The 25,299-nt window shown below is 42.8% G+C and overlaps 1 protein-coding gene across 1 annotated transcript in view; it reads right to left on the reverse strand.

The window, feature by feature from the left end:
* The window catches only part of ACAP1 (ArfGAP with coiled-coil, ankyrin repeat and PH domains 1), a 1,330,515-nt gene that overhangs the window by 717,282 nt on the left and 587,934 nt on the right, over positions 1–25,299 (reverse strand). The window contains exon 3 of the mRNA XM_044077032.1: positions 2,945–3,064. Coding sequence (XP_043932967.1) covers positions 2,945–3,064 — 120 coding nt within the window. The remainder of the gene's footprint in view (positions 1–2,944; positions 3,065–25,299) is intronic.

The raw sequence follows: 25,299 nt of genomic DNA on the forward strand, positions 1-25,299 counted from the left end.
AACAGTTATTTTGTATCTGAAAGACAAGAAATGGCACGGGCAACTCAAATGTTACAAGAATCAGGTTTTATTTTGGCAAAGAAGTGAAGTTGTGTCCTTTGCCCTGGCTGTGGGCAGTTTTGTCCTACAAAATATGTCCTACTTTCTCAAAAGGAGGCAATCCTAAAAAGCCTCTCTTTGCTCCTATCTTGAGCCTCTGACCTTTGAGATCTAGTACAGAGTGCTGTCACTTCAATATCATAGATGAAGTTAGTGGAAAACCTAAATGAATATATGCTTCTTCAGACCTGCAGGCCACTGGTAATAGCTCAAAAAGTCTTAAAAGCTATGACTGAGTTAAGAAAAAGAATACAACTATAAGGATATATTTGCTGCCACCTACTGAAAGGCAATAATATTACAGAGCTGTATTTCACAGAAAAAGCTAACAATCAGCACTTATCAATGCTGTCAATACTACTTTGACAAAGAAAGGAAATCCCTGTCTTCCTGTGAGGTCTAAATTGTAAGTAACTGACCACAAACAAGTGAACATACTGATAATTGCACACATTATGGAGCAAAGGGAACAATTCAGTTAAAAAGCATTGCAGAACAGTCACTAACCAGTCTAGAACTCCAACGATGATATACAAACTATCTTTCATACAGTTGGTAGATAAAGCTTTAAAAGTTAAGATTGCACAGTTATCAAAGTAATGCTACAAGGACCAATAATCCCTGTAGATGTTTCATTGTAAGTTGTCACAGATCACTCAAATTTTGGAACACTGGGCAGCGCAGTGGTGCAGTAGTTAACGTCACCTCACAGCAAGAGGTTCCTCGATTCGATTCTCGGCTGGTTTGTCTTCTGTGCGGTGTTTGCATTTTCTCCCTGTGTTCACGTGGGTTTCCTCTGGGTACTCCGGTTTCCTCCCACAATCCAAAGACATGCATCTGGAGCATTTCTCCCTGGGCCACCTCTGAAAATAGGCTCTGTCCTAGTCAGACTTTCCCGGTCAACAAATGTTAAATAAACATTATAGACAAAAAAGTAGTATCTGCTGAAATTCATGATAAGCTTGATTCTCAAAAGAACCAGACAGAACTGCAAATAAGATTTCTTCCTCACCAGTTGCCTAGAAGCATACATACATCACTTTAGTAGACTGAAGCATGTGTAACTCAGATCTCCATCTATAACTTCAGACTAAAGCATGTGGAGATATATGGATGGATAAAAACAACATATGGTTGGAAAAGATGAACAGACTAAATAATGTTTGACTTGCGCAAAGGTCAGAGTGTTTTACAACTACTCACGTCTGTAAACAAATTACAAAGCTTAACATATTTCAAATCTTTTCCCATAGCATTTATGTGACATATTTAATTCAGTATTATAGGAATAAATGCTCTACAAAATAAGTTTTGATATATTGTTATAACAGTAAACTGTTTTAGTATAGTTCTCTTTCCAATTTCTTAGTCTACTGATCTATATACTACTTTTCTGACTGGCAAATCATGAGATCACCTTGGGAAGCAATACAGGGCACCATATCAACCCTCTCTAGAGACTCAGACTACTTACTAATTTGTCACCTAAAATGAAAATAAAATTTATATTTAGTCCAAACATGTGCATAATCACTGCTCACCACACATAGAGCAAGGAAGTAGTTCATTTAACTGGAATTAATTTACAAACTGTAGATCTAGTCAGGGTCACAGGAGTCCGATAAATACTGCCAGTGTTTGCAAAAATGTAAAGATGTCTATGCAGGAGCCCTTCACATCATTTTCCAAGCATAACCTAAAAACAGTCTATGCATACAAGACAATGTAGAACCCACTGGCCTGCTTAAAAAGTGTATGTTATGTCCAGGGTCTTGTCAAATTAAACTTGTTCACCAAATGAGTAAACTCAACATGCAAACTTTAGCAGAGTCCTTGGGTGCCGGAAATACAGGTCTGCAGACATGAACTTGTGCTGCAAAGTATTTGCTCAGCACTAGAATAATCCAGATGCACAAGACTAAATGTGTACAGAATAAACAATTAACCACTGTGTCATGGATGTTTCCTCTCTCTTCTTCAATCACTCCATAACAAGTTTAGCATCTTACTTGTCATATAATGTATCATGAAATAAGCAACATATCTGAATAATATTCAAATGAGTTTCTCATGAATGACAAACTAAAAAAAATCATTTAGAATAACAAATATATTTTGTAGTTATTGTAAGTCATTCTTGGGTAGTAAAGTATTAAAGTATTCAAAAGTATCACAAGGAATGAAATGCCTACAGCATGTGTGTGAATGTTCTAAAAGTACTACAACCATCCCCAGTTTGGTCATACACAGTTTGCCTTATAAGTGAATAATGCTTAATCTGAAATGTTTGCTTCAACAGAACAAAACGTTTTAAAAATGACTAGCCAATGAAAGCAGCAGTATAGTTAATGCTTTAGATGCCAATAATATAGTACTTCAAAGCAAAAACACTACAAGATTTAAGTGACCAGGCCAACTCCTTTTCTACACTGAGGGTGAAAGCCAGCTTTTGCGACACTGTTCTTCCCTACATGCCAACAGATATAAATGGGGTAAAATAGGATATTAACTTTGCAACAGCTCTAATGTGTGCTGTTCCTCATGCAAGCAGCACAAAACTGGTATGCAGATGTCCATATCAAATATAGTTACAGGAAAGTACAATATTTTGATATAATGTGACACCTACTATAACACGACAGTCCATGTCTGCTCAACCATTACCTATAATGCGCTAATGAAGTCTGTCTTCATTTTAGCACTTCTTTTTGAATTAAGCAAGAAAAATAAAGAGGTGCTGTCGTTGATGGGTGAAGGTGCTGCAATAGCAGATGCACACAGCAGAACCTGTATGGAAAGCATAAAATAAAAAAATAAATACCACTTGGAAAGATAAATGGCTTACCATCATCATGTTGTCACCACTGGAATGCTGTGACAATTCTCGGATTCCACTGACAAACTGCTTGCTGCTTTGGTTATAAATACGACCTGTATCCAACATTGTACTGCAGACTTTAACCATCTATGAAAGGAAACATGAACAACGAATTATTTTGAGGGAAAGCTATTCTGGTGTCAGACAAAAGCATGTGGTACTCGAGACAGAGAGATGTATATGAGATCAAGATAAAGGTGTGGTATGTGAATGTGTTTTTATACTGAAAATAAGATGGAAGAATAATGCTTGTGATATAAGTCAAAAAGGTAGAGAACGTGCAAATGAAAAACATGATGCAGGAAAGTGTGGATGAAAAAGGAAAAGGAAATTAGCTGAAGGTGGCTAGGGAATTAAAATAATTACAAGAAAATTTAAGAAGAATGAACCTGGACATAATGCAGAGGAGCATTACAAAAATGATCAAAACATCAAAAAGGTACAACTCAAATGCACAATGAAAATAATTAACACAAAAAATAAATCAAGGCAATGAAAATAATTTTTACATCAGAAATAAATTATTATTTTATCTGTACAGTCCATCCATGTAAATTAACAAAGGACAGTCCAATGCATCAGGTTTGTCTGCTGCGCTATAATGGACCCCCATTTCCGAAAGTATAGATACCCAGGAGTCCCACACCTCCACCTGCCACATACATGACAGTATTTTACATACAATTAGTGCACAAGTAGTGGAGGTGTACAAAAGGAGCTCTGTATGCATGGAAACCTTAACACTTGTCATAAACATGGAGCAAGTGATTAATACCAAGTGTGTGAGATCTCAGACTCTTGGTAACAGCATTATCCACCCAAACTGCTCATCTTTCTAGACTGCTAGAATAAACATCTTCTATTCATGCCCCTTTTATTCTCCTACCAGCATTTTTAATTGTATCCTTAATATTTTTTTTGTTTGTGGTTCTTATCAGGCTTATAGCCATCTGGATAAACTCTATTTACATTGAAGACCAGAAAATAAAAGTGATCCACACCAGAAAATAGGATACACAGATGGAATTCAGAGCACCGTATATAAGTACAGCATATAAATATAACCAAATAACAAATATGTCAATCTGTAGCTCTAAGCATGTTTGTATAAAAGGATGCAAAGTGACAAGCAAATGGAGAGACAACAATGTGTGTAATGAGGGATGTACAGATCAGTTCATATTATAAAAATGGATAGAGTCAAGGCAATCTCTTATAATCCTTCAAGAATTAAACCCTTTTGTTGAATAAAACAAAACAAAACAAAAAAAAAACACTACTCCCTTGGAAAAGCTGTACTACAGCAAGATCAAAACAACAGATATATATATTTTTTCATCTCACTGCAATATGAAGTAGGAAGATCAACTGCTAATCGTAATGCTTCCAGTTATATAAACAAAATAAGTTATGTACCTACCATAACGTTCCATGTTAGTTGTCTTCTTCTTGCCTTCTTTCTTGCTGGTTGGGTTCGGAGCCGACTCGGCCATCTTCAAAAGCTCGAGAGCTGCTTACTGGCTCATGGCCCCCCTATATCCCATGATGACTGGCGCTAGATACCCAGATCTCGTTTGGTAAACCTAACTACAGACATAATAATAACAATTATAATAATAGTAATACAGTAAACTGTAGTAGGGTGCATGAACCTACTGGAGAGACTGATAGTGAGAAGTAATAGCCAGAAAAGACTCAGCCAGTGATAAAAAACTTAAGGAACTCTTCTCGGTCTACTAGGCTAGGGGGATGGAGGGTGGGATGCAAGAAAGAAGGTGAGAAGAAGACAACTAACATGGAACGTTATGGTAGGTACATAACTTCTTAATGTTAAGTTGTCTATTTTGCCTTCATTCTTGCTGGTTGGGACAGCGTCCCCAGCACCTCAATCCTGGGTGGCTCATCGGAACAGACTCTTCAGAACAGTGGAACCAAAATCAGCTCTGCTCCTGGAGGCCTCATCCAGCTTATAATGTGAAATGAAGGTATGAGGATTGGCCCATGTAGCTGCCGCACAAATAGTTTCCATTGGCAATCTTGCCTGAAATGCCAATGAAGTAGCTAGAGCTCTAGTGGAGTGACCTTTTGGTTTAGCAGGAAGCTCTTTATTCCTCAACTGACATATAAATGTAATAATGGATGTCAACCACCTAGATAAGGTTACTTTTGACACTGGTATACCTTGTTTACCATCAGCATAGGACAGGAACAACTGATCTGATTTTCTGATTTGCTTGGTTCTATGCAAGTAAAAACGTAATTGTCTATGAATGTCCAACTGATGTAATTTGTATTCAGCTTTGTTGGAATAATTTGGAAAAAACACAGGTAGGTCAATGGACTAATTCAAATTATTATCAGAAGCAACCTTTGGAAGAAAGGAGGGGTTAGTCCGAAGAGAAACTCTATCATTGTGAAAAATTAGGTAAGGAGGATGAACACAAAGAGCCTGAAGTTCAGAAACTCTACTAGCCGACATAATTGCAACCAGTAGAAGGGTTTTCCAAGAAAGAAACTTCAAAGAACAAGAAGCTGCAGGTTCAAAGGGGGGCAGTATCAGGGAAGCTAAAATCAAATTCAGATCCCACGGAGGCAAGGGATCTCTTACTGGGGGCCTGAGTAGAGTGGTCCCTTTAAGAAAGGCTTTACAAAGCTTATGGGACATGATGCTTGTATCAGCTAGGCCCGTATGAAAGTTTGAAATTGCAGCTAGCTGAACTCTAATCGTGGCAGAAGAGGATCCAGCTAGAAAAAGTTCCGCTAGAAATTCTAAGATATGGTGGACAGGGCTGAAAAGTGATCCATATTCCTGGTCTCTGCCCATAAGGAAAAACGTTTCCACTTACTAGCATAAGTTTTTCTAGTGGTAGACTTATGCGAGGATAAGATGATTTCACGCACCAAGTGGGAGATGTTGGGAAGCCTGGCTAAGGTCAGAAGTGGAGCAACCAAGCAGTGAGCTGGAGAGATTGAAGAGATTGGTGCAGCCCACCCGATTGATGGATCAGGAGGTCTGGAAGTGGGTCCAGGGCTGCTCCAGAAGGTGATGATGCAGGAACGGGAACCAAATTTGTCGAGGCCAGTAAGGGGCAGTGAGGATCATCTTGCATCCCAATGTGGTAGCTTTCTGTATTAGTTTGGGAATCAGGGGAAAAGGAGGGAGGCCAATCGTGAACTAGAGCATCTCTGGGAAATTGTCCGGGAAGAGGGAGGAGAGAGAAGAAATTGTCGCACTTGCTGTTGAAGGGGGTGGCAAAAAGGTTGCACCAAGGCTGACCCCATTTGCGGAAGATTTTGTCCGCCACAGTCTGATTGAGAGACCACTCATGAGGCATGAGAATTGCTCTGCTCAGCCTGTCTGCTATAACGTTGGACTTCCCAGAGATGTGCGCTGCTATCAGAAACCATTGGGAAGAGACTGCCCATTGCCAAAGTCTTAGTGCTTCTCGACATAAGGGGTAGGACTTGGTTCTGCCCTGCTTGTTGATGTACCATACTACTGACATATTGTCTGTTTGAATTGCAATGGTCCCGGTGGGAAGAGAGTTCTGAAGAGCTTGTGACGCTAAAAGCACGGCCCTCATCTCCAAGACGTTGATATGCAGATGGTACTCGTGAGGCTGCCAGGTGCCTTGGACTGTTCTGCCCTGAAAATGCCCCCTCCCCCACCTGATCAGGGAGGCATCCGCAGTCACCGTAGCTACTGGAGGAGGAAGAACAAATGGTCTGCCCTGGTGTAATGATGGGGAAACCATCCACCAAACAAGATGGTTTTTGCATGACTGTGTGATCATTATCATGTGAGACATTGGGAGTTGCTGGAAGGACCATTGTGTAAACAGCATCCACTGAAGAATTCTCATGTGAAAACATGCAAGGGGAACTAGTATGATAGCCGCTGCCATGAGACCCAATGTTCTTAGGACGAATCTGGCCTGAATTTTTTTGCATCCTAATAAGACCTGCACATGTCGTCGAATGTCTAACACTCTGTCCACTGGAAGTCTCGCTGACATGTCCTTTATATTTAAGTTTGCACCTATAAAGGTGATAGATTGACAAGGCGACAATACAGACTTTTCTAAATTTATTGTGATGCCTAGTTTGGAGCAAGTTTGGATGGTGTAGTCTCTGGCTCGCAGCAGGTGATGCTTGGTGGTTGCAGTAATGAGCCAGTCATCTAAATATGGAAACACCTGGAATCCTTGCCGTCTCAGACGAGCGGTAACTACTGCCAAACATTTGGTGAACACCCTGGGGCTGTGGTGAGACCAAAGGGCAGAGCTCTGAACTGATAATGACTGGCTCCCAGCCAGAAGCGGAGGAATCTTCTGGAGCGTCTGTCCATTTTGATATGGTAGTACGCGTCCTGAAGATCTAGGGAGCACATCCAATTGTCCTGACCCAGAAAGGGTAAAATTGACTGTAGCGTGACCATCTGGAACTTCGTTCTTTGAACAGACCTGTTTAGTCTGCTGAGATCCAGAATGGGTCTCCAGTCCCCTGTCTTTTTTGGAACCAAAAATAACCTAGAGTAAATTCCAGATCCTTGTTGGTCTGCTGGGACTGACTGGATGGCTCTTTTTCTTAGCAGTTTTGAAATTTCTTGAACTGCTTGATCCCTTAGATTGGGTGGAACATCTGGAAGGGATTTGTTGGGAATGTGTGGAGTGCGAAGGAAGGGGATTTTATAGCCTTCGGATATGACAGACAGTACCCATTTGTTTTGTGTTAAACTTTGCCAGGCTTTTGGGTACAGCGAAAATCTTCCCCCGACTGCCTCTGAAGGTGGACAGCCGGGCATCACTTCAGGGATGCTGGAAGGGCTTGTCAGAGAAAGATTCTCTTTGGCCCTGATTTTGCAGTCCCCCTCTGCTCCTAGGGTGGCGTCTATTGTTGTTACCTCCTCTGCCCCTGGAGGGGAACTCTCCACGTGTGTCAGGCATGGCTCCCTGGGGTTTCCGGAACCACATCTTCCCACTTTTCTGACCCTTGGGATATGGTCTTGAAGGAGTGGAAAAATGGACTCCCACAGCAGAGTCTTGCCTTCCTGTTCACACCTTGTAAGGGTATTCTTCACCTGTGGTACAAATAGAGCAGAACCATCAAAGGGGTTGTTGGTGAAAGACACCCTGAAGGGTTCTGCAAAGTTGCATAACTGCATCCAAGCGTGCCTCCTCAAAGGCACGCCTGTGCCTGCGGCCCTACTCGTGCCATCGGCTGCATAAGAGATGAGCCGCATGGAGGAGTTTACTACCGAATTAAGAGTCGCCAGCTGGGAGGCAACCTTAGCCTGGGCCCCCGCAGCTGATGGATCTTGAAGGGTATCTCCTAGCTCTTTAAGGAGATCCCTTTGAAGGTGGGTAAAATGGCACAAATAGTTCAGCGACCTCATGGAGAAGGTCGCTGAGGAAAACATCCGCTTCCCATATCCGTCCATCATCCTAGACTCCTTATTAGGGGGATGGACAGATGAAGAAGTTTCAGCCAACTCCTTTTTTGTGGCCGCTGCTACCACCATGGCATCAACGGGAACACCCTTGGTCAGAAATTGCTTGTCTTGTGGGGCGGTAATAAATTTTGTGGGCCAGCGGGGAGTTGGTTCCATTGTGTCTGGAGCTGACCGCGCCTTTCGAGCCACCACAGACATCAGTGGATCGAAAGGCAGTGACATCCAGGAGATGGAGGGTCAGGATCCAAATGTGTCCAGGAATACCAACTCATCCTCGGAAGGATTAAGGGTAGTCCAGTTCCCCCTATGCCTAAGAATCTCAAGGATGTCTGAGAAGGAGACGTCCTCAGAGGGGGATCTCGGGGACCCTTCCAACTCCTCCAAGTCGGTATCTGAAGTGACAGACTCAGGGGAATCAACATGCTTCCTCTTGCATTTCCTCTTTCGAGGGGGCACCTCTGAATGAATGGGGGAGGCCTTGGAAGAGGAAGATACACCCAATGGGGTGCCCTGGAGTGCTTGTTCCCCACGCTTGGGGTCTGGAGGAGGGGCAGAGGCAGGAGCAAGCACCATGGGGGGAGGAGCTGATAAAGCTGACCGTGAGGCTGACTCAGATGCCAGCACACTCCTCATGACTTTGAAGGCACCCCTTCCCGATATCGGAGAAGGCTCCGGCGAGACCGGAATCCTCCCTGGCACCGAGAGTGACAGCTCCGAAGCTGATGTAGGAGCCGAACTCACCTGCGCCGAAGCTCCGAGAGGGAGAACGGGGTCGGACAAGGGTCTGATGCCACTCGCCCCCTCGGAGCCGACAAGGGAGTCCCGGCGCCCAGATCCCTCCCAAGGATGGCACCATGGAAGAGATCGGAGCTGATGATGGAACTGAAAGGGGAGGTATCGGTGCCAATGGTCCCACGATCCCAGCCTCAGTATGATCCGGCTCCGAGCTGAAGGGGTGAGTCGAAGGAGGAACTACTGCAGATATAGGTAGAGCTAAACCCTGATGGGGGGGGGGGGCTGGATAGCATTTTAGCCAGGGCCTGCGATTTTAAAAGCCTGCTCACCACTCTCTCCAAATCATAGTCAGATAGTCTAGACGACCGAGAAGAGTGTGATCGATGACTTCTCTCCGATTGCAACAAAGGCGACCCCGGAGCCGAATTAATCGACTCTAAGGATGGTGATCTGGAACATTTTCGACTCCCTGATGATTCCGACAGAAGAGTCGGGGCCGACTGGGAGATAGGTACTTCGGCTCCAGTCGGAGCCAAAGTTGGCTTTGAGATAGGTACTTCGGTTCCAGTCCGAACCGAAGTTGAAGCAGACGCCACACCCGACAACGGCTTCGGTGGCTTGGAAGGTTTCACTGACTGAGTCTTGGCCGGTGATCCTTCAGGTTTAAGCAACCCCCTAAGGATAAGCTTATTCCTACGCTCCTGCAGGACTCTTGGACTAAAGGTGTGACACACCGAACAAGAGTCCTGCAGGTGTAGGGCGCCCAAGCAATAGACACAAGAAATGTGACCATTTGTCAGTGACATTTTCTGACAGCATGAGTCACACTTCTTGAATCCCGACACTTTTGTGTCTTTAGACATTCCTGTAAAGGAAAAAAATCAAAATACAGAGAGAGTACTAAGGGAAGTTGGTAACTAGAAAAAACACATAGTCCCCACAAGTTACCACACCCTAACAGCACACATACACTTTATAATATAAGAAAAGCTAAACGGACCTACAACTACCACAATTTCTATTGAAAAAATTTTTCTACCTTAAAAAAGGAAACAAGGATAAGCCTCGAACTGAAACGGCTTACCTTAAAGAGGAAAACGGGCATGGGGGAGGAGGGGAAAACTCTCTAAGAAGAAAAACGAGTTTTCAAGGGAGGTTAAACACTAACAAATACCTACAGATACTACAAATATGTATGAACACTAAATATTCTAACTAATAATATACAAAAAAGTTCTAAATATATATCAATAAAGTGAAAAAATAAGACCTGAGCCAGTAAACGCAACCTTGTAGCAGAAGTGGCAAATGAGATCTGGGTATCTAATGCCAGGCATCATGGAATATAGGGGGGCCTCAAGCCAGTAAGCAGCTCTCGAGCTTTTGAAGATGACCGAGTCGGAGCCGAGGATCGGCTCCAAACCCAACCAGCAAGAATGAAGGCGAGATAGACAACTTAACATCAAAGATTCTCTTCAAAGTCCAATATTCTCTGCTGGCTCCAAAACTCACAGCTGCTCCACACTCAAAACAATCACAGAATCTCACTATTCAAGGGAACAACACAATAAAATGCCAAATTTGCACAAGCTTTTGTAAGTGTTATAATCCCTGATCTGCAAGGCAATGGAACATATTATCATGGAACTTATAAACAAAGACATTGGCAACCTTAAAACACTGGACCCCACCCAGTTTGGGTGTGTGAAGGGCCGATCTTGTCTCCTGAACCCGACTGACTTCTTCGCATCCGTCTCCAGAGCCGTGGATGAGGATAAGGCAGTCCACACAGCCTATCTGGACCTCACCAAGGCATTTGACAACATCCCCCACTCTGGAATCATAGATAAACTTACTAAGCTGGGCATTAATCCCTACATCACTTGATGGGTTGCCAACTGGCTTACTGACAGAACACACACTGTAAAAGTAGCTGACTCCAAATCCAGCTCCAGACAAGTGCAGTACCTCAGAGTTCAATCCTGGGACCTCTCTTGCTTGGCATCTACTTCTCTGAAGTACAGGCCAACACTAAGGGACTCTGGCTAACAAAGTTCGCAGATGACTGCAAACTGGGAGCCATTACTGAATTCCCAAATGAAGTGGATAATCTACAAAAGGGCCTTACAGAAACAGATGCTTGGTGCCAGAGCCATGGGCTCAAGCTCAATGCCAAGAAATGTATAGTTATCCCCTTTGGGAAAAAACATGTACCTGTGAATTACCACATAGGTGGCAGTACACTAAACACCAAAAGTGTGATAAGAGACTTAGGGACACAGGTGGACAGTGGTCTCACCTTCAATAACCACATTGCGACAACAGTCAGGAAATCCTTCTATGTGGCACACCACATCACTAAGGGCTTTTCATCCAGAAAAAATGAGGTCATTGTCCCACTGTACTCATCCCTCATTAGATCCATTATAGAATACAATGCCCCATTTGGTATGTACCTCTCAAGACATCTGCAACAACTGGAAAGGCCGCAGAAATACCTCATTAAAAAAATCACAGGCCTAAAGCAGATGCCCTATGCTGACCATCTTAAAAAACTCCGGCTATACTCTGTCGCATATCGTCTACTCTGAGGCGATCTCTGCTTAACATACAAGGCCATGTCAAACCCAGAGCTGTTGGACATGCTTCACTTAAAGAAATCCCAATCCCTCAGAGCCACATGCTCCAGGGATCTAAACCTTGTCATCACAATAAACAAAACATGCCTGAGGGATAGGTTTGTGACCTAGAGACTCCCCAGACTCTGGAATAGACTGCCCATACATGTCAAGCAGAGCACCTCTTTGGCCCTCTTCAAAAGAAATCTTGATGATTGGATGGGAGAAAGGAAATTCACCCCAGGGATCCCATCAGTCACCCTGCTAGACAGGGGTCCAGGGAAGTAAATAATGTGGGAAGAAATAGCCAGGGAATTGTTATGGCTAGGCTTGTATAGGCCCTAGGGCCGATAGCCTAGTACCAACCTATGAACCTATGGTAAAAGTATGTAAAAAGATAGATTCTGATGAGCAACATAATGAAAAAAGAAGTTATGTCTTATGGTAACGTTCCATCTATGTTGCCGATCTTCACTAATCCTTGACTGTGGGCTTGGTTCCGAGCCTCGGAACAGACTCTGCCATTTATTTCGGCTCACACCTCCTAAACTCTCGAGCTAGACTTTACCCATGATGCTTCTCTCTAAATTACCTCAGATCGAGTTTGCCTAAATTAGTGGCAGACAAATATAGGAGACTAGATCTGCATCCCCAGTATGAAGACAGTTCTGGGAAAATTCGATCTACTAAGAATTTCAGGCTGGGGGAAGGAGGTATGGAATGTCAAGGATTAGTGAAGATCGACAACACAGATGGAACGTTATGGTAAGACATAACTTCTTTATCTGATGTTATAAATCTTCATGTAATCCTTGACTGTGGGACAGAGTCCCCAGCTACCTAAATAATGGGAGGTCTTACAGAAGAATATTCCTAAGCACCAAAAAACAGAATAATGCCCCTCCCTTAGAGACCTGATCCAATTTGTAATGAGTGATAAAGGTATGAGGAGAAGGCCAAGTGGCTGCTAAACAAATATCTAAAGAAGCTCTGGAATGAAAAACTGCAGAAGTTGCCACTGCTCTAGTTGAGTGTGCTTTTACTGAGCGTGAAAGGCGGAGCCCTTTTGACTGACAGATAAATGTAATACAGTCTCTAAGCCATTTCGCCAAGGTAACCTTTGAAACTGGATTACGTAAAGAGAGATAGGAAAAGGCAACAAATAATTGATCAGATTTTCTGAAACCTTTTGTTCTGTGAAGATAAAAATGTAGCTGTCTGTGGACATCTAATAAATGAAGGGAGTACTCCCCTTTATTGGAAAAATTAGGGAAAAAGACTGGTAGCTGAAGTGTCAGATTGATATTAGATTCTGAGACTACTTTCAGTAAAAAGGATGGAATAGTCCGAAGGGAGACCCTGTCTTTGTGAAATACACTGTAGGGTGGTTTGCAGGACAAGGCCTGAAGTTCAGATACTCTTCTGGCAGATGTGATAACCACTAAAAGTAAAGTTTTCCAAGACAGAATCTTTCAGTCACAAGTAGCTGAAGGTTCAAAAGGAGACAAAATAAGGGTCTGAAGAACTAGTGTTACATCCCAGGGAGGAATGGGTTCTTTAAAAGGAGGTCTTAACATTAAGGCTCCCTTTAAAAAGGCTTTACAAAGTTTGTGTAACATAAGGGATGACCCATCAAACCCCATATGAAAATCAGAGATTCCAGCAAGATGGACTTTAATTGTTGAGGTAGAGGAACCAGCCTGATAGAGGTTAGCCAAAAAAATCCAAAACTTTATAAACAGGGGTAGTATAAGGATCAAGTTCATTCATAAGGGCCCAACTTGCAAATTTTTCCCATTTACCCTGATACAGTTTCCTAATAAAAGGTTTGTGTTGGGCCACAATGATTTGTCAGTCAGGAGTGGAAAGGGAAGGATGCCTGGCAATCATGTGAATTGGAGAAGCCATGCAGTGAGCTTGAGATGTTGGAGGTTCAGTTGAACCATGCCCTCTGGATGCGAAGGCAGATATGGAGCTGGGTCCAGAATCCATGGTTTCCAAAGAAGATGAGGCCAAAGGAAAGGAAACCAAACTTGTCGAGGCCAAAAGGGGGGCAATGAGGATTACTGAATTCTACAACCTCTTGGCTTTTTTTAGAAAATGAGATAATAGAGGAGCTGGGGAAAGGCATAGAGAAGACTGGGGGGCCAATCATGGAGAAGAGCATCTCTGGGCGACTCTCCTGGAGGGAGGATTAGGGCAAAGTAACTGCTGCACTTGTTGTTCAGAGGGGCACAAAAAGATCACAGTAAGGTTGGCCCCGTGATGAAAAATCTCTTTCATCACCACAGGATTGAGAGACCACTCGTGAGGCATGAGTATAGTTCTGCTAAGTTTGTCCACTATCACTTTGGAGCTCCACGGAATGATCATTGCTGTGAGAAATCGGTTGGAATAAACTGCCCATTGCCAAACTCTGAGTGCTTCTTGATACAATGAGCAAGATTTGCTTCCCCCTTGTTTGTTGATATACCAGACCACCAACATGTTGTCCATCTGCATTGCTATCATTCCTAGAGAGAGGGAATCCTGAAATGCTTGCATTGCTAACAGCACTGCCCTCATCTCTAAAATATTGATGTGCAAGTTGGCCCCCATTTGGGACCATGTGCCTTGGACTGTCTTTACCAGAAAATGCCCCCCACCCTATCTGGGAATCATCTGTGGTCACTATGGCTAGGGGTTGAGGAAAGCTGAATGGTCGGCCTGAAAGAATCTTGTTGGAGTGGAGCCACCATGAAAAATCCTACTTGCAGCGACTGGTAATCAAGATGTGTTGAGACAATGGCTGGTCTATCAGAGACCACTGGGAGGCTGCCATCGACCCTAATGCTTGAAGGACTAATCTCGCTGGAACACTTGTGCTCTGGATAATCTGGCTGACCTGAGATCTAATCCTTTGTAGTCTTTCCAGTGGGAGTGAAGCAATTCATGTAACTGCGTCAAACAGGGCTCTGATGAATTCTAATTGTTGTAAGGGCTGTAAATTTGACTTTTCATAATGTATTGTGATGCCTAGAGATGCACAAAGATGCAGAATGTAATCTCTTGCCTGTTCTATTTTATGCTTGGTGGTAGCGGTGAGGAGCCAGTAATCGAGGTATGGAAAAACTCAAAATCCTTGCAGTCTGAGATGAACTGCTACCACTGCCATCCATTTGAACACCCTGGGGGCTGAGGTGAGTTCAAAGTGCAGTTCTCTGAATTGGAAATGACGGTCTCCCAGCCAGAAGCGCAGGAAACCCCTGGATCATTTGTCCATTTTTATGTGGTAATATGCATCCCGGAGGTCTATAGAGCACATCCAATCATCTGTTTCCATGAATGGAAGTATAGACTATATTGAGATCATCCGAAATTTGGTTTGCTGAACTGCCTTGATGAACTGGCTAAGATCCAAAATGGCTCTCCAGTCCCCTGTTTTTGGGGCACTAAAGAGAACCTGGAGTAAAACCTGGATCCTATTTGGTTTGGTGGGACTTTTTGGATGACTTTTTTTATAAAAACAGTTTTTGAATTTCTATGACTGTTGCTTCCCTGTGATTGAGTGGAACATCCAGAAGTCTTTTTTTGGCATTTTGGACTTATAGAAAGTGGAATTTTGTAACCTCTGGATATGATTCCCTGCACCCATTTGTCCGAGGTTATCAGTTGCCAGGCAGGCTGGTGCAGGGATAACCAACCCCTGACTGCCTCCACAGGAAGGCAATCAAGCCTCCCCTTCAGCAGTGCTGGTAGGAAGTACCAGAGACCCCTGGACCCCTGGTTCTATGGGACACTTCTGCCCTTAGGGTGGCATCTTCCATTACTTCCCCCTCTGCCCCAGGGAAAATCTTTGCCACATAAATCCTGGAAAGGCCCTTGGGATTTTTTAAACCATAGTCTCTAACTTTTCTGGCTCCTGGAGTAAGGCCGCTGAGGAGTGGAGAAACATATGCCTATGGCCGAAAGGGAATGGAGCGTTGATGATGATGCTTTAAATGGCTCTGCAAAATCACAAAAGCACATCCAAGAGTGCCTTCTAATGGCTATGCCTGAACCCGACACTCTTCTCATCCCCTCAGCTGCGTGGGCAATCAGTTTCATGAACAAGTTAAAAATTGCTTCAAGGGTGGCGAGCTGAGAAGCAACTTTGTCCCATACCTCTTCAGCTACTGCTCCTGAGAGGGTATACTAGAGCTCTTTGATTAGATCCCAATGTAACCTTGTAAAGTGTACCATGTAGTTTAAGGACCTGAGAGCAAAGGTCAATGAAGTGTAAACCCACTTCCCAATCTTATTCATAGTACTAGACTCCTTGTTAGGAGGATGGATAATTGGACTTTCCTCAGCAAGTTCATTCTTAGCAGCTGCTGCTATCAAAATGCCGTCCATGGTTATGCCTTTTGACCAATGTTGCTCTTCTTTGGGGGTGGAAAGATCCGGTCAGGTCTCTTGTGGATCAGTTCAATGGAGTTGGGCATCTTCCACACCCACTGAGTGATCAGTTTAATGAGATTGTCAGTGGGTGGAGAGATCCAAGAGGTAGAAGTTTGGGCATGAAAAGTCTCCAGGTATACCAACTCCTCTGAAGAAGGTTGGAGGGAAGACCAGCCACCATTCTGTTTTAGGATCTCTAGGATGTTCCTGAAGGAAACATCATCGGGGGTGACCTGCAGGAACCTTCCCCTTCATCAAAGGCAGTGTCTTCAGTGAAGGACTCCTCTTGGACTTTTTCTTCGCAGGCACTTCCTCTGGGGGATGTTCTGGGGAAGTGTCGGAAGAGGAAACCACCCATGTGGGTATTTTCTGGGGGGTTTGTGCCCACTGTCCTGGGCATGAGACTGATGGAAGCTCAGGTTGAGGTTGAGGCGATATAGAAGTGTGGCCCAATAGGGATGGCAGAGACTGTGAGTACCCAATGGACAAGGCCTTCTCCATGATTTGGAAGGCCTCCCCCTTAAAGAGGGATGGAAGCCCGGAACTGAAATAGACTCCTTCGGAACCGGGTCCCACCCCACACTGAGGAGGCAACCCCCAAAACCGAAGCCTGGGTCGATCCTATGAAAACCAAAGCACTGAGGGTCAGGGATGGCTCCGAAATTAAAGAAGTCAATCCATGCACCTCTGAACCAGCCAGGGAGTCTCAACCTTGGGAGGCCTCCAGTGCCGAAAGCCCAGAGGAGCTCAGGCAACTCTCAGTTCCAGAGAAGAAGTTGCTACTGGAACCGAGACAGTCTACGATGGAAATGTCAGAACCGAGGGCTCCAATGACTCAACAGGAGTTGGAGGAGGAAAAACGGATGGTGTCATAGTGGAGTCAGTTCTGACACCAGCTTAGCTAGGAACCAAAGATAATCCCCTCGCCATCAGGAGCCAATCTACCAGTCTCATACTGTTGGCTTCAGAGAGTCTCTTAGTGGACCAAACTAAAGCAGTTGAAAGAGACCTAGGGGGTCTTGGACTGACAAAAGGACTCAGTGGTCTATCCTTGAAAGGGTCAATAGAGGGAGAATATCTGGATCTTGAAACAAAAATCAGCTCTGACTGCTCTGGTACAAACATATCTCTTGGTGCCGAGGCAGTTGAAGTCAACTCTGAAGTCTTGGTAGGTGCTGAATCTTTTTTGGCATTCTGTGTTGTGGAACTCTGACATTGAAGGCTGTTTAGAAACCTTTTTAGGTGGTTCTGAAGTACTAGGAACCAAAGAAGGCTGTTTCTTTGAAGAGGATGATAATGATGATGATGATGATGATGATGAACTGGCTTCTGTTTTGGACTCAGAAATGGCCTCTTCAAAATCACTTTTTAGCAGTCCTTTAAGAATTAGTTTGTTTTTCTATTCGGCAAGTATCCTAGTAGAAAAACCATGGCAAATTGAACAGTTCTCCTGTAGGTGAACTTTTCCTAGGCAATATACACAAAGGACATGCCCATCCAAATTGGGCATCTTCCTTTCACATTTCTGGCACCTTTTAAATCCCGAGGTGCCTTTAGATGACTTGGCTGGAGATTCTGACTTGTCAGCCATAATGAAAAAAACTAGTACACACACACACACTCACACAAGTGGACACACATGCGCGCACACACACATACACACACACACACACACACACACACACACACACACACACACACACACACACACACACACACACACACACACACTTGCAGGAAAGGAACAGAAAAATATTTTTTTAAGAGGGGAAAAGGAAAGAAAATACCAACAATGGTATGAGAAAATACCTTAATTGGTAAAAAGAACTACCAACAATGGTACTGAGAAAGAACTACCAATGTTAGTGTAGTAGAGTGAGGGAATGACATGCACACACGCTAATTAAGACAACGAGAGGAGCAGGTAGATAAAAAAGACACTAGAAATAAAAGGGAGACTTATCAAAGACAAAAAAGGATATTTTAAAGGAAAAAGCTTACTTTAACTAAAAGCCAAAGCTTGAGAGCAATTCTACACATCTGACACATGAAGTAGCAAACAAGATCTGAGGTAATTTAGAGAGGAGAATTATGGGTAAGGCCTAGCTCAAGAGTTTCAAAGGCGCAAGCTTAAATAAATGGCTGAGTCGGTTCCGAGGCTCGGAACCAAGCCCACAGTCAAGAGTTATGTGAAGAATGACATCAGATCTACTGCTTTGACTAATGACATACTTTGACTTAGATGCAAACAACTATAACAGTTTAAAAACATCAGGAGTGGGAAAAAACACCTTTGCTAACTTGTTAAGAAAAAGCATCATGAAGTAACCATAAATCTGTATTACATTCAGCATTTTTTTGATATTGCAAAGTGGAATAAAAGTGACAAAAATAAATAGTTTGGAAGTGGATGGGAAATATACTCATAAAAATAAATCTATATCACATGCCATGCAACTATTTTTTTGAAAATACACAGTGGAGTGCAGCTGATGAAATTAAATAATTTGGGAGTGTACGGAAAAACCATACCCATAAAAAATTACACTAGAGCTCAATAAAAAATTACACATTTGTCTCACTGAAATTAACTGACTCATATAAGAAGCATACACCACCTATTTTCTATTCTCCCATACTTCTCCAAATCCACTACAGCTCACTTCTTCTCTCTCTATCCACTTAGCCTTCTTGGCTCATTCCTCCCTGCCCCCACAATGGAACTTCATTCTTGACTGTTCGCTGTTCTACTCCCTCTTTCTATCATTGCTACAGTTGTAGATGTATGTAGTAACAGGGATTGTGTTATCTCATATTGTGTATGTTCATCTAACTACATCTGTGATGTCTAGTGCTTAATATTCTGTTTCCGTCCACAAATTCCTTCTAAATTGCTATGATTCTTATTTGATCTGGTTGACCATGGCTGAACTTGAAAAAAGTTGATTTGGATCAGTGTTCTTCCTTGGTAAATAAATAAAGTATAATGAAAACATTATAAGAGTATGTACCTATCACACAATATATGCAAACAAAAATCAGAAAATAACAGTGCACATGCAAGCTGTGCAAGTATATTCAGAAAGGCAGTGAATCTAAAAAAAGAAAAAAGAACAACACTGCAAATGGGACCAATGGGAAATTAAAACTTTTGAGGGGAGGTCCACTGATGGCTCACAAGGATGTGCCATCAACAGAACCCAGGAACTACAGACTCATAAGTCTGACTAGTCTCATATGTAAATCCATGGAAAGAATTATCATGGAAATGATTAATAAGGACACAGAAAATCTTCAAACAATGGATCTAACCCAGTTTGGTTTCATCAAAGGCAGCTCATGCATACAAAACCTAGTGGCCTTCATTGAGCAGATCACCAAAGCAACGGATGAGGGCAAAAAGGACACACTGCCTATCTTGAGTTGGCACAGACATTTGATACAATACCCCACTTGAGCACTGTAAACAAACTCACAGATACAAGCATAAACTCACGTGTTACATACTGGACAGCTAGCTGATTCTCAGGTAGGACCCAGGGAGTTAGGATATGGCAGACCAACAACAAACACAAAGTGGCCGGTCACTTATGGTGTCCCTCAGAGTTCTGTGCTGGGCCTGCTCCTTTTGGCATCTATTTCTCAGAAATCAATGTCAAGGGCCTCTGGCTGGCCAGGTTTTGCAGATGATTGCAAACTAGGAGCAGTCATAGAATCCCCCCAGACACTAACATCACACAGGAAGGATCAACACAGACAAGTGACTAGTGCCAAAGCCACTATGGCTTAAAACTCAACGCCAAGAAATGTGTCATAGTATCCTTTGATAAATCAGCCACCCTAGGAAATTCTCATCAATAACACACCCCTAAGAGTAGAACCAGTAGTAAAGGATTTGGGTAAGCATGTACATATCAACCTGGCTTTCAACCACCATCCTTTTAAGGTATTAAGGAAATCATTCTATGTTGCTCTACTTATAAGCAAGGGCATGGCATCTAAATCCACGGGAGTCATTATTCTATTATACTTGGCCCTCATCGTGCAGCCCATCACGGAGTACAAAACCCTGTTCAGTATGCACCTGATCATGTACATGCAGCAAATGAAAAGTATACAGAGCTTCACAGAAAAAGAATACTGGGTGTAAATAGCATGTCCTGTGAAGATCACCTCAAAGCCCTAGCTCTATCCTCTACTTCCTACAGACTATTGACAAGCAATCTATGCCTAGCATGTAAGGCATTCTAGGATCCCACTCTGATGGACCTTTTCCATATCCACAAAATGAATAGCATCAGAATTACTTGACGTAGGGATTTAAACTTTGCTTGTGACATAAATAGAACACATTGGAGGGACAGATATAAAGTTGCAAAACACTTCTCCCTCACGGTCTAACAATGGCACTCATGGATGCATACTAAACAGCCCACAACCTAATACTTATGGATTAAAAAACCTCAAAAGTTGCATAAACATCAGCACCCTCTGCATCTGTGACAGTCAATACATCAGTCAACAGCATATAGGGAGTATAAAAAAAAGCAAAAAACAAAACATGAGGACAGCCAGGGATCTATGTCAGTTTATCAAACAACCAAATTGTCAAAACCCATATGGACGGCAATTCAGTTTGTTGATAACCATAAACCCAAACACCCCCTAACAATACAAACACTGTTTTTGCAGTGGGCAAGCACCCTGCACCCCCCCACACCGCTTGATAATTATTTATACTAGCTCCAAAGCCATACTACAGTGGAGAAAAGGCCAAATTCCCAGATCCCTAATGTACCACGCTCTGACTCAGGACAGTTCAACAAACCAAAGTGTAGACCATATAGGTTTCGACAATTTGGTCATTCGATAAACTAACATACACTCAATAGCCAGTATACATGTTGAGGGGGCAATTATTTTTACCCCTAAGAACTAGCTTCTGTCTTGAGTTGTCTATCTGTCAATCTATTTATAGCCTGGCAGTTGAGCAAAGAAGATTACTGCTACAAGCATCTAACAAGTTTCTTACTTTAGTCCAGGGTTTTCATCAATACACAGTCTTGGCCTGCTTTCATGTTTACTGGATCACAGTTTCGATGGGTAAAGTTTAGCTACAATGATACTTTTATGACCTGAATTTTATTAAATCCTCAAAAGGATGTGAAGTCATAATATGTGGTAATTAGAGAGGGAGCAGAAAGGTCCTAAGGTTTGTCAATAACAACATTCTACTAGTTCACCAATTAAATATTTAGAAATATAAAATCCACAATGAGAAATTACTGCAAACAATTTATAGTGCTGACTGATTTGTCTAGGTTTGAGCTTTTACATTTTATTTTACAGAAGGGCCTCACTGAGACAGATGCCTGGTGTCAGAGCCATGGCCTCAAGCTCAATGCCAAAAAGTGCATTGTCATCCCCTTTGGTAAAAACTCTGTACCCATGAACTAATACACAGGTGGCAGTCTACTTAAAGCTAAATGTGTGATAAGAGACTTTGGGACTCAGGTGGACAGTAGTCTCTCTCCTTTGATAATCACATCACCACAGTAGTCAGGAAATCCTTCTACGTGGCACACCTCATCACAAAAGGGTTCTCATCCAGGAAAAAAGAGGCCATTGTTCCCCCTCTACTCTACACTCATTAGACCCATTATAGAGTACAACACCCCTTTTGGAATGCACCTCACAAGACACTTGCAGCAGCTGGAAAGGCCACAGAAGTACCTCAGAAAGAGGATTACTGGCCTCAAACAGATGCCCTACATTGACCGTCTCAAAAAACTCCAGATTTACTCTGTAGCATATCATCTACTCCGAGGTGATCTCTGCCTAACATATAAAGATATGTCAAAACCAGAGCTGTTGGACATGCTACACCTAAAGAAATCCCAATCCCTCCAAACTACACGCTCAAGGGACCTAAACCTTGTCACCACAATAAACAGGACATGCTGGAGGGATAGATTCAGAGACTTCCCATACTCTGGAACAAGCTACCCATCTATGTCAAGCAAAGTTCCTCATTAGCACTCCAAGAAAAATCTTGATGAGTGGATGGGAAATAGGAAATACACCCCGAGGAGCACATCTGTGGCTCTGCTCGACAGGGGCACAGGAAAATAACTTTCTTGGGTAGCGTAAACCAGGGAACCTTGTTGGCTAGGCTTACTTAGGCCCTTGGGTCGATAGCCTAGTACCTACCTATGAACCTATTAAAACTGTGTAATGTGTAGCATTTGTGACTTTCTTGTTTTGTGGAAAGGATGGATCAAATTAAAATTATGTACTCACCATAACTATGCATCTGTGTTGTCCACTTTCATTCTTCCTCAACGTATGGGTCTCAGATCTTACACTCAGATCTGACTCAGCCTATCTCTTTAAATTCTAAGATCCGACTCTTGAGCTCTCCCCTTTAACCATAATACCCGTTACTTGCCAAATTACCTCTGATCAAGTTTGCTGCTGCTAAATATGTCAGAAGGCTTAAATACTTACAATAATAATAGCAAGAATTAGGACAGAAACAGAGTAGGGGCTCAAACTGGGAACAATGGTTCCCATATACCTCACCAGGTCACTCCCAAAAGATAAGGAAGGGGGAAGGAGGATGGGGAGTTGAGGAAGAATGAAAATGGACAACACAGATGTATAGGTATGGTGAGTACATAACTAATAACTGATGTTGTCATTTTCATGCATTCCTCAACATATGGGACAGAATCCCCTGCTATGATAATCTTGGCTGGCTCTCATGGAAGAATATTTCGAAGAACAGCAGAGTCAAAAGCAGCCCTGTTTCTGGATATGATGTCCAACTTATAATGATCAATAAAAGTTTGGGAAATGGACCAAGTAGCAGCAGCACAAATGTCATGAATTGAAGCTCTGGCCCAAAAAGGAGATGATGTAACCATGGATCTAGCCGAATGAGTCTTTGGAGATTTAGGCAAGGACAAACCTCTTCGTAAATAAACAAAGAAAATGCTATCTGTTATCCATTTAGCTAACATAACTTTTGATACTGGTTTTCCCAATTTGTTTTTCGTAAAGGAAAACACAGTTGATCAGTTTTTCGAAACCCTTTTGTTCTATGGAGGTAAAAACAAAGTTGTCTATGCACATCAGAAAGACATGGCATGTACTCCCCCTTATTGCCAAATTTTGGAAAGAAGACTGGTAAATTTCTCGAATTACTTGATTCATGTTTGACTCAGAAACGGCTTTTGTGAGGAAGGAAGGGTTTGTATGTAATGTCACTTTATATTTGTGAAGAACCAAATAAGGCAGTTTTGAGGAAAGTTCTTGGAGTTCAGAAACTCACTTTGTTAACATAATGGCAACAAGAAAAATTGTTTTCCAAGAGAGAAATTTCATGTCTGACTTATCCGAAGGTTCAAAGTTGGATTGAGTTAGTTTGTAACAAAACAGTAAGATCCCAAGGTGGAGTAGGATCTCTTACTGAAGGTCTATGCAGAAGAGTACCCTTCAGAAAGGCCATACAAATTTTAGAAGAAGCTAGGGGGAAGGCATTATGCCCTATGTGGTAATTAGAGATGGCTGCAAGCCGGACTTTTATGGTGGAGAAATTAGCACTGTCCTGAAAAACTTAAGCCAGAAAATCTTAAATAGTAGGAATTGGAGCTGTGAAGGGATCCAGCTTTCTTTGCTCTGCCCAGTATGAAAACCTCTTCCACTTACACTTGTATATCTTTCTGCTAGAGGGTTTTTGAGATGAGGATAAAATCTGATGACAGTCCAGGCTTTCCTCTCCAGTTCTAGTCATCAATGGAACTGTAGAAACCATACTGTTAACTTGAGACCTTAAATGTCTGGATGAATCATCCTCAGTGATTGCGATAGTAGATCTTGACTGGGGTCCAGTGTCCAAGACACACAAAAAAGATGAGACCATAGGAATGGGAACCTCACCTGCCAAGGCCAGAAGGGAGCAATAAGGATTACTTTGCTCTTCAGCTGTTGTGCTTTCTAGAGGAATTTTGTTATCAAAGGAATAGGAGGATAAGATTACAGGACACCGTGGGGACAAAAGTGGACAACAGCATCTCTCAGTGACTCCCCTGAGGGGAATTAAGGCAAAAAACCTGCTGCGTTTGTTGTTGAAGGAAAAGGCAAAAAGATAGCAGCAAGACTGACCCCAGTGATGAAAAATCATGTCCGTCACTACAGGACTGAGAGACCATCATGCAGCATCAGAATGGACCTTCTGAGCTTGCCACTACCAAACTTTCATTGCTTCTCGACAAAGGGGTTAAGATCAGGTTCCCACCAGTTTGTTCATGTACCAAATTGCCTGCCTGAGTAGCAATCATACGTAGTGGGAGAGAGCTCTGAAAGGCCTGCCATGCTAATAGGACTGCTCTCATCTTCAAGACAAAGATATGCATATTGGTCTCTTCTGGTGACCATGCACCCTAAACAGTCCATCCAGTGAAATGCTACCCCCCCAACCCCAACTGGGAGGCATCTGTGGTCAGAGTGGCCTTTGGAGGAGGTAAGATAAATGGACATCCTTGACAGAGCTCATCGGTCTGGATCCACCAATGTAGGGAATCCTTGCAAACCTGCAAAATCTTTATAACATATTTTAATGGATGCCAAAGCATCGAACATTGTACTGACAAGTCCATTGGAGAAATCTCGTGTGAAAGCGAGCCATGGGTAATAGGGTGATCATTGTAGCCATCAATCCTAAGGCTTGAAGAACCAGTTTCACAGGAGGATAGGGATGTTCTACAGTTTGTCTGACATGCAGTCTTAGGGAATGAATTCTGCTCTGAGGTAAGAATGCAAACTGACTGTGTCCAGGTGAGCTCCTATAAACTTCAAGACTTGAACTGGTTGAAGTTGTGACTTGGATTTACTGTGATCCCTAGGAATGGGCACAACTGGAGTAATAAATCCCTGGCCTTTTCTTGGTTGGTGCGGAAAGAAGCCAGTCGTCTACGTAAGGAAATACTCTGAATCCATGCAGTTTAAAATAAGCTCCACAACTGCCATGCATTTGTGAACACACTGGGGGCTGTGGTGAGACCAAAGGGCAGGGCCCTGAACTGATAATGATTGGT

The sequence above is a fragment of the Protopterus annectens genome, chromosome 7.part0 (assembly GCF_019279795.1).
Source record: "Protopterus annectens isolate FY-2018-M chromosome 7.part0, PAN1.0, whole genome shotgun sequence".
NCBI lineage: Eukaryota > Metazoa > Chordata > Ceratodontiformes > Protopteridae > Protopterus > Protopterus annectens.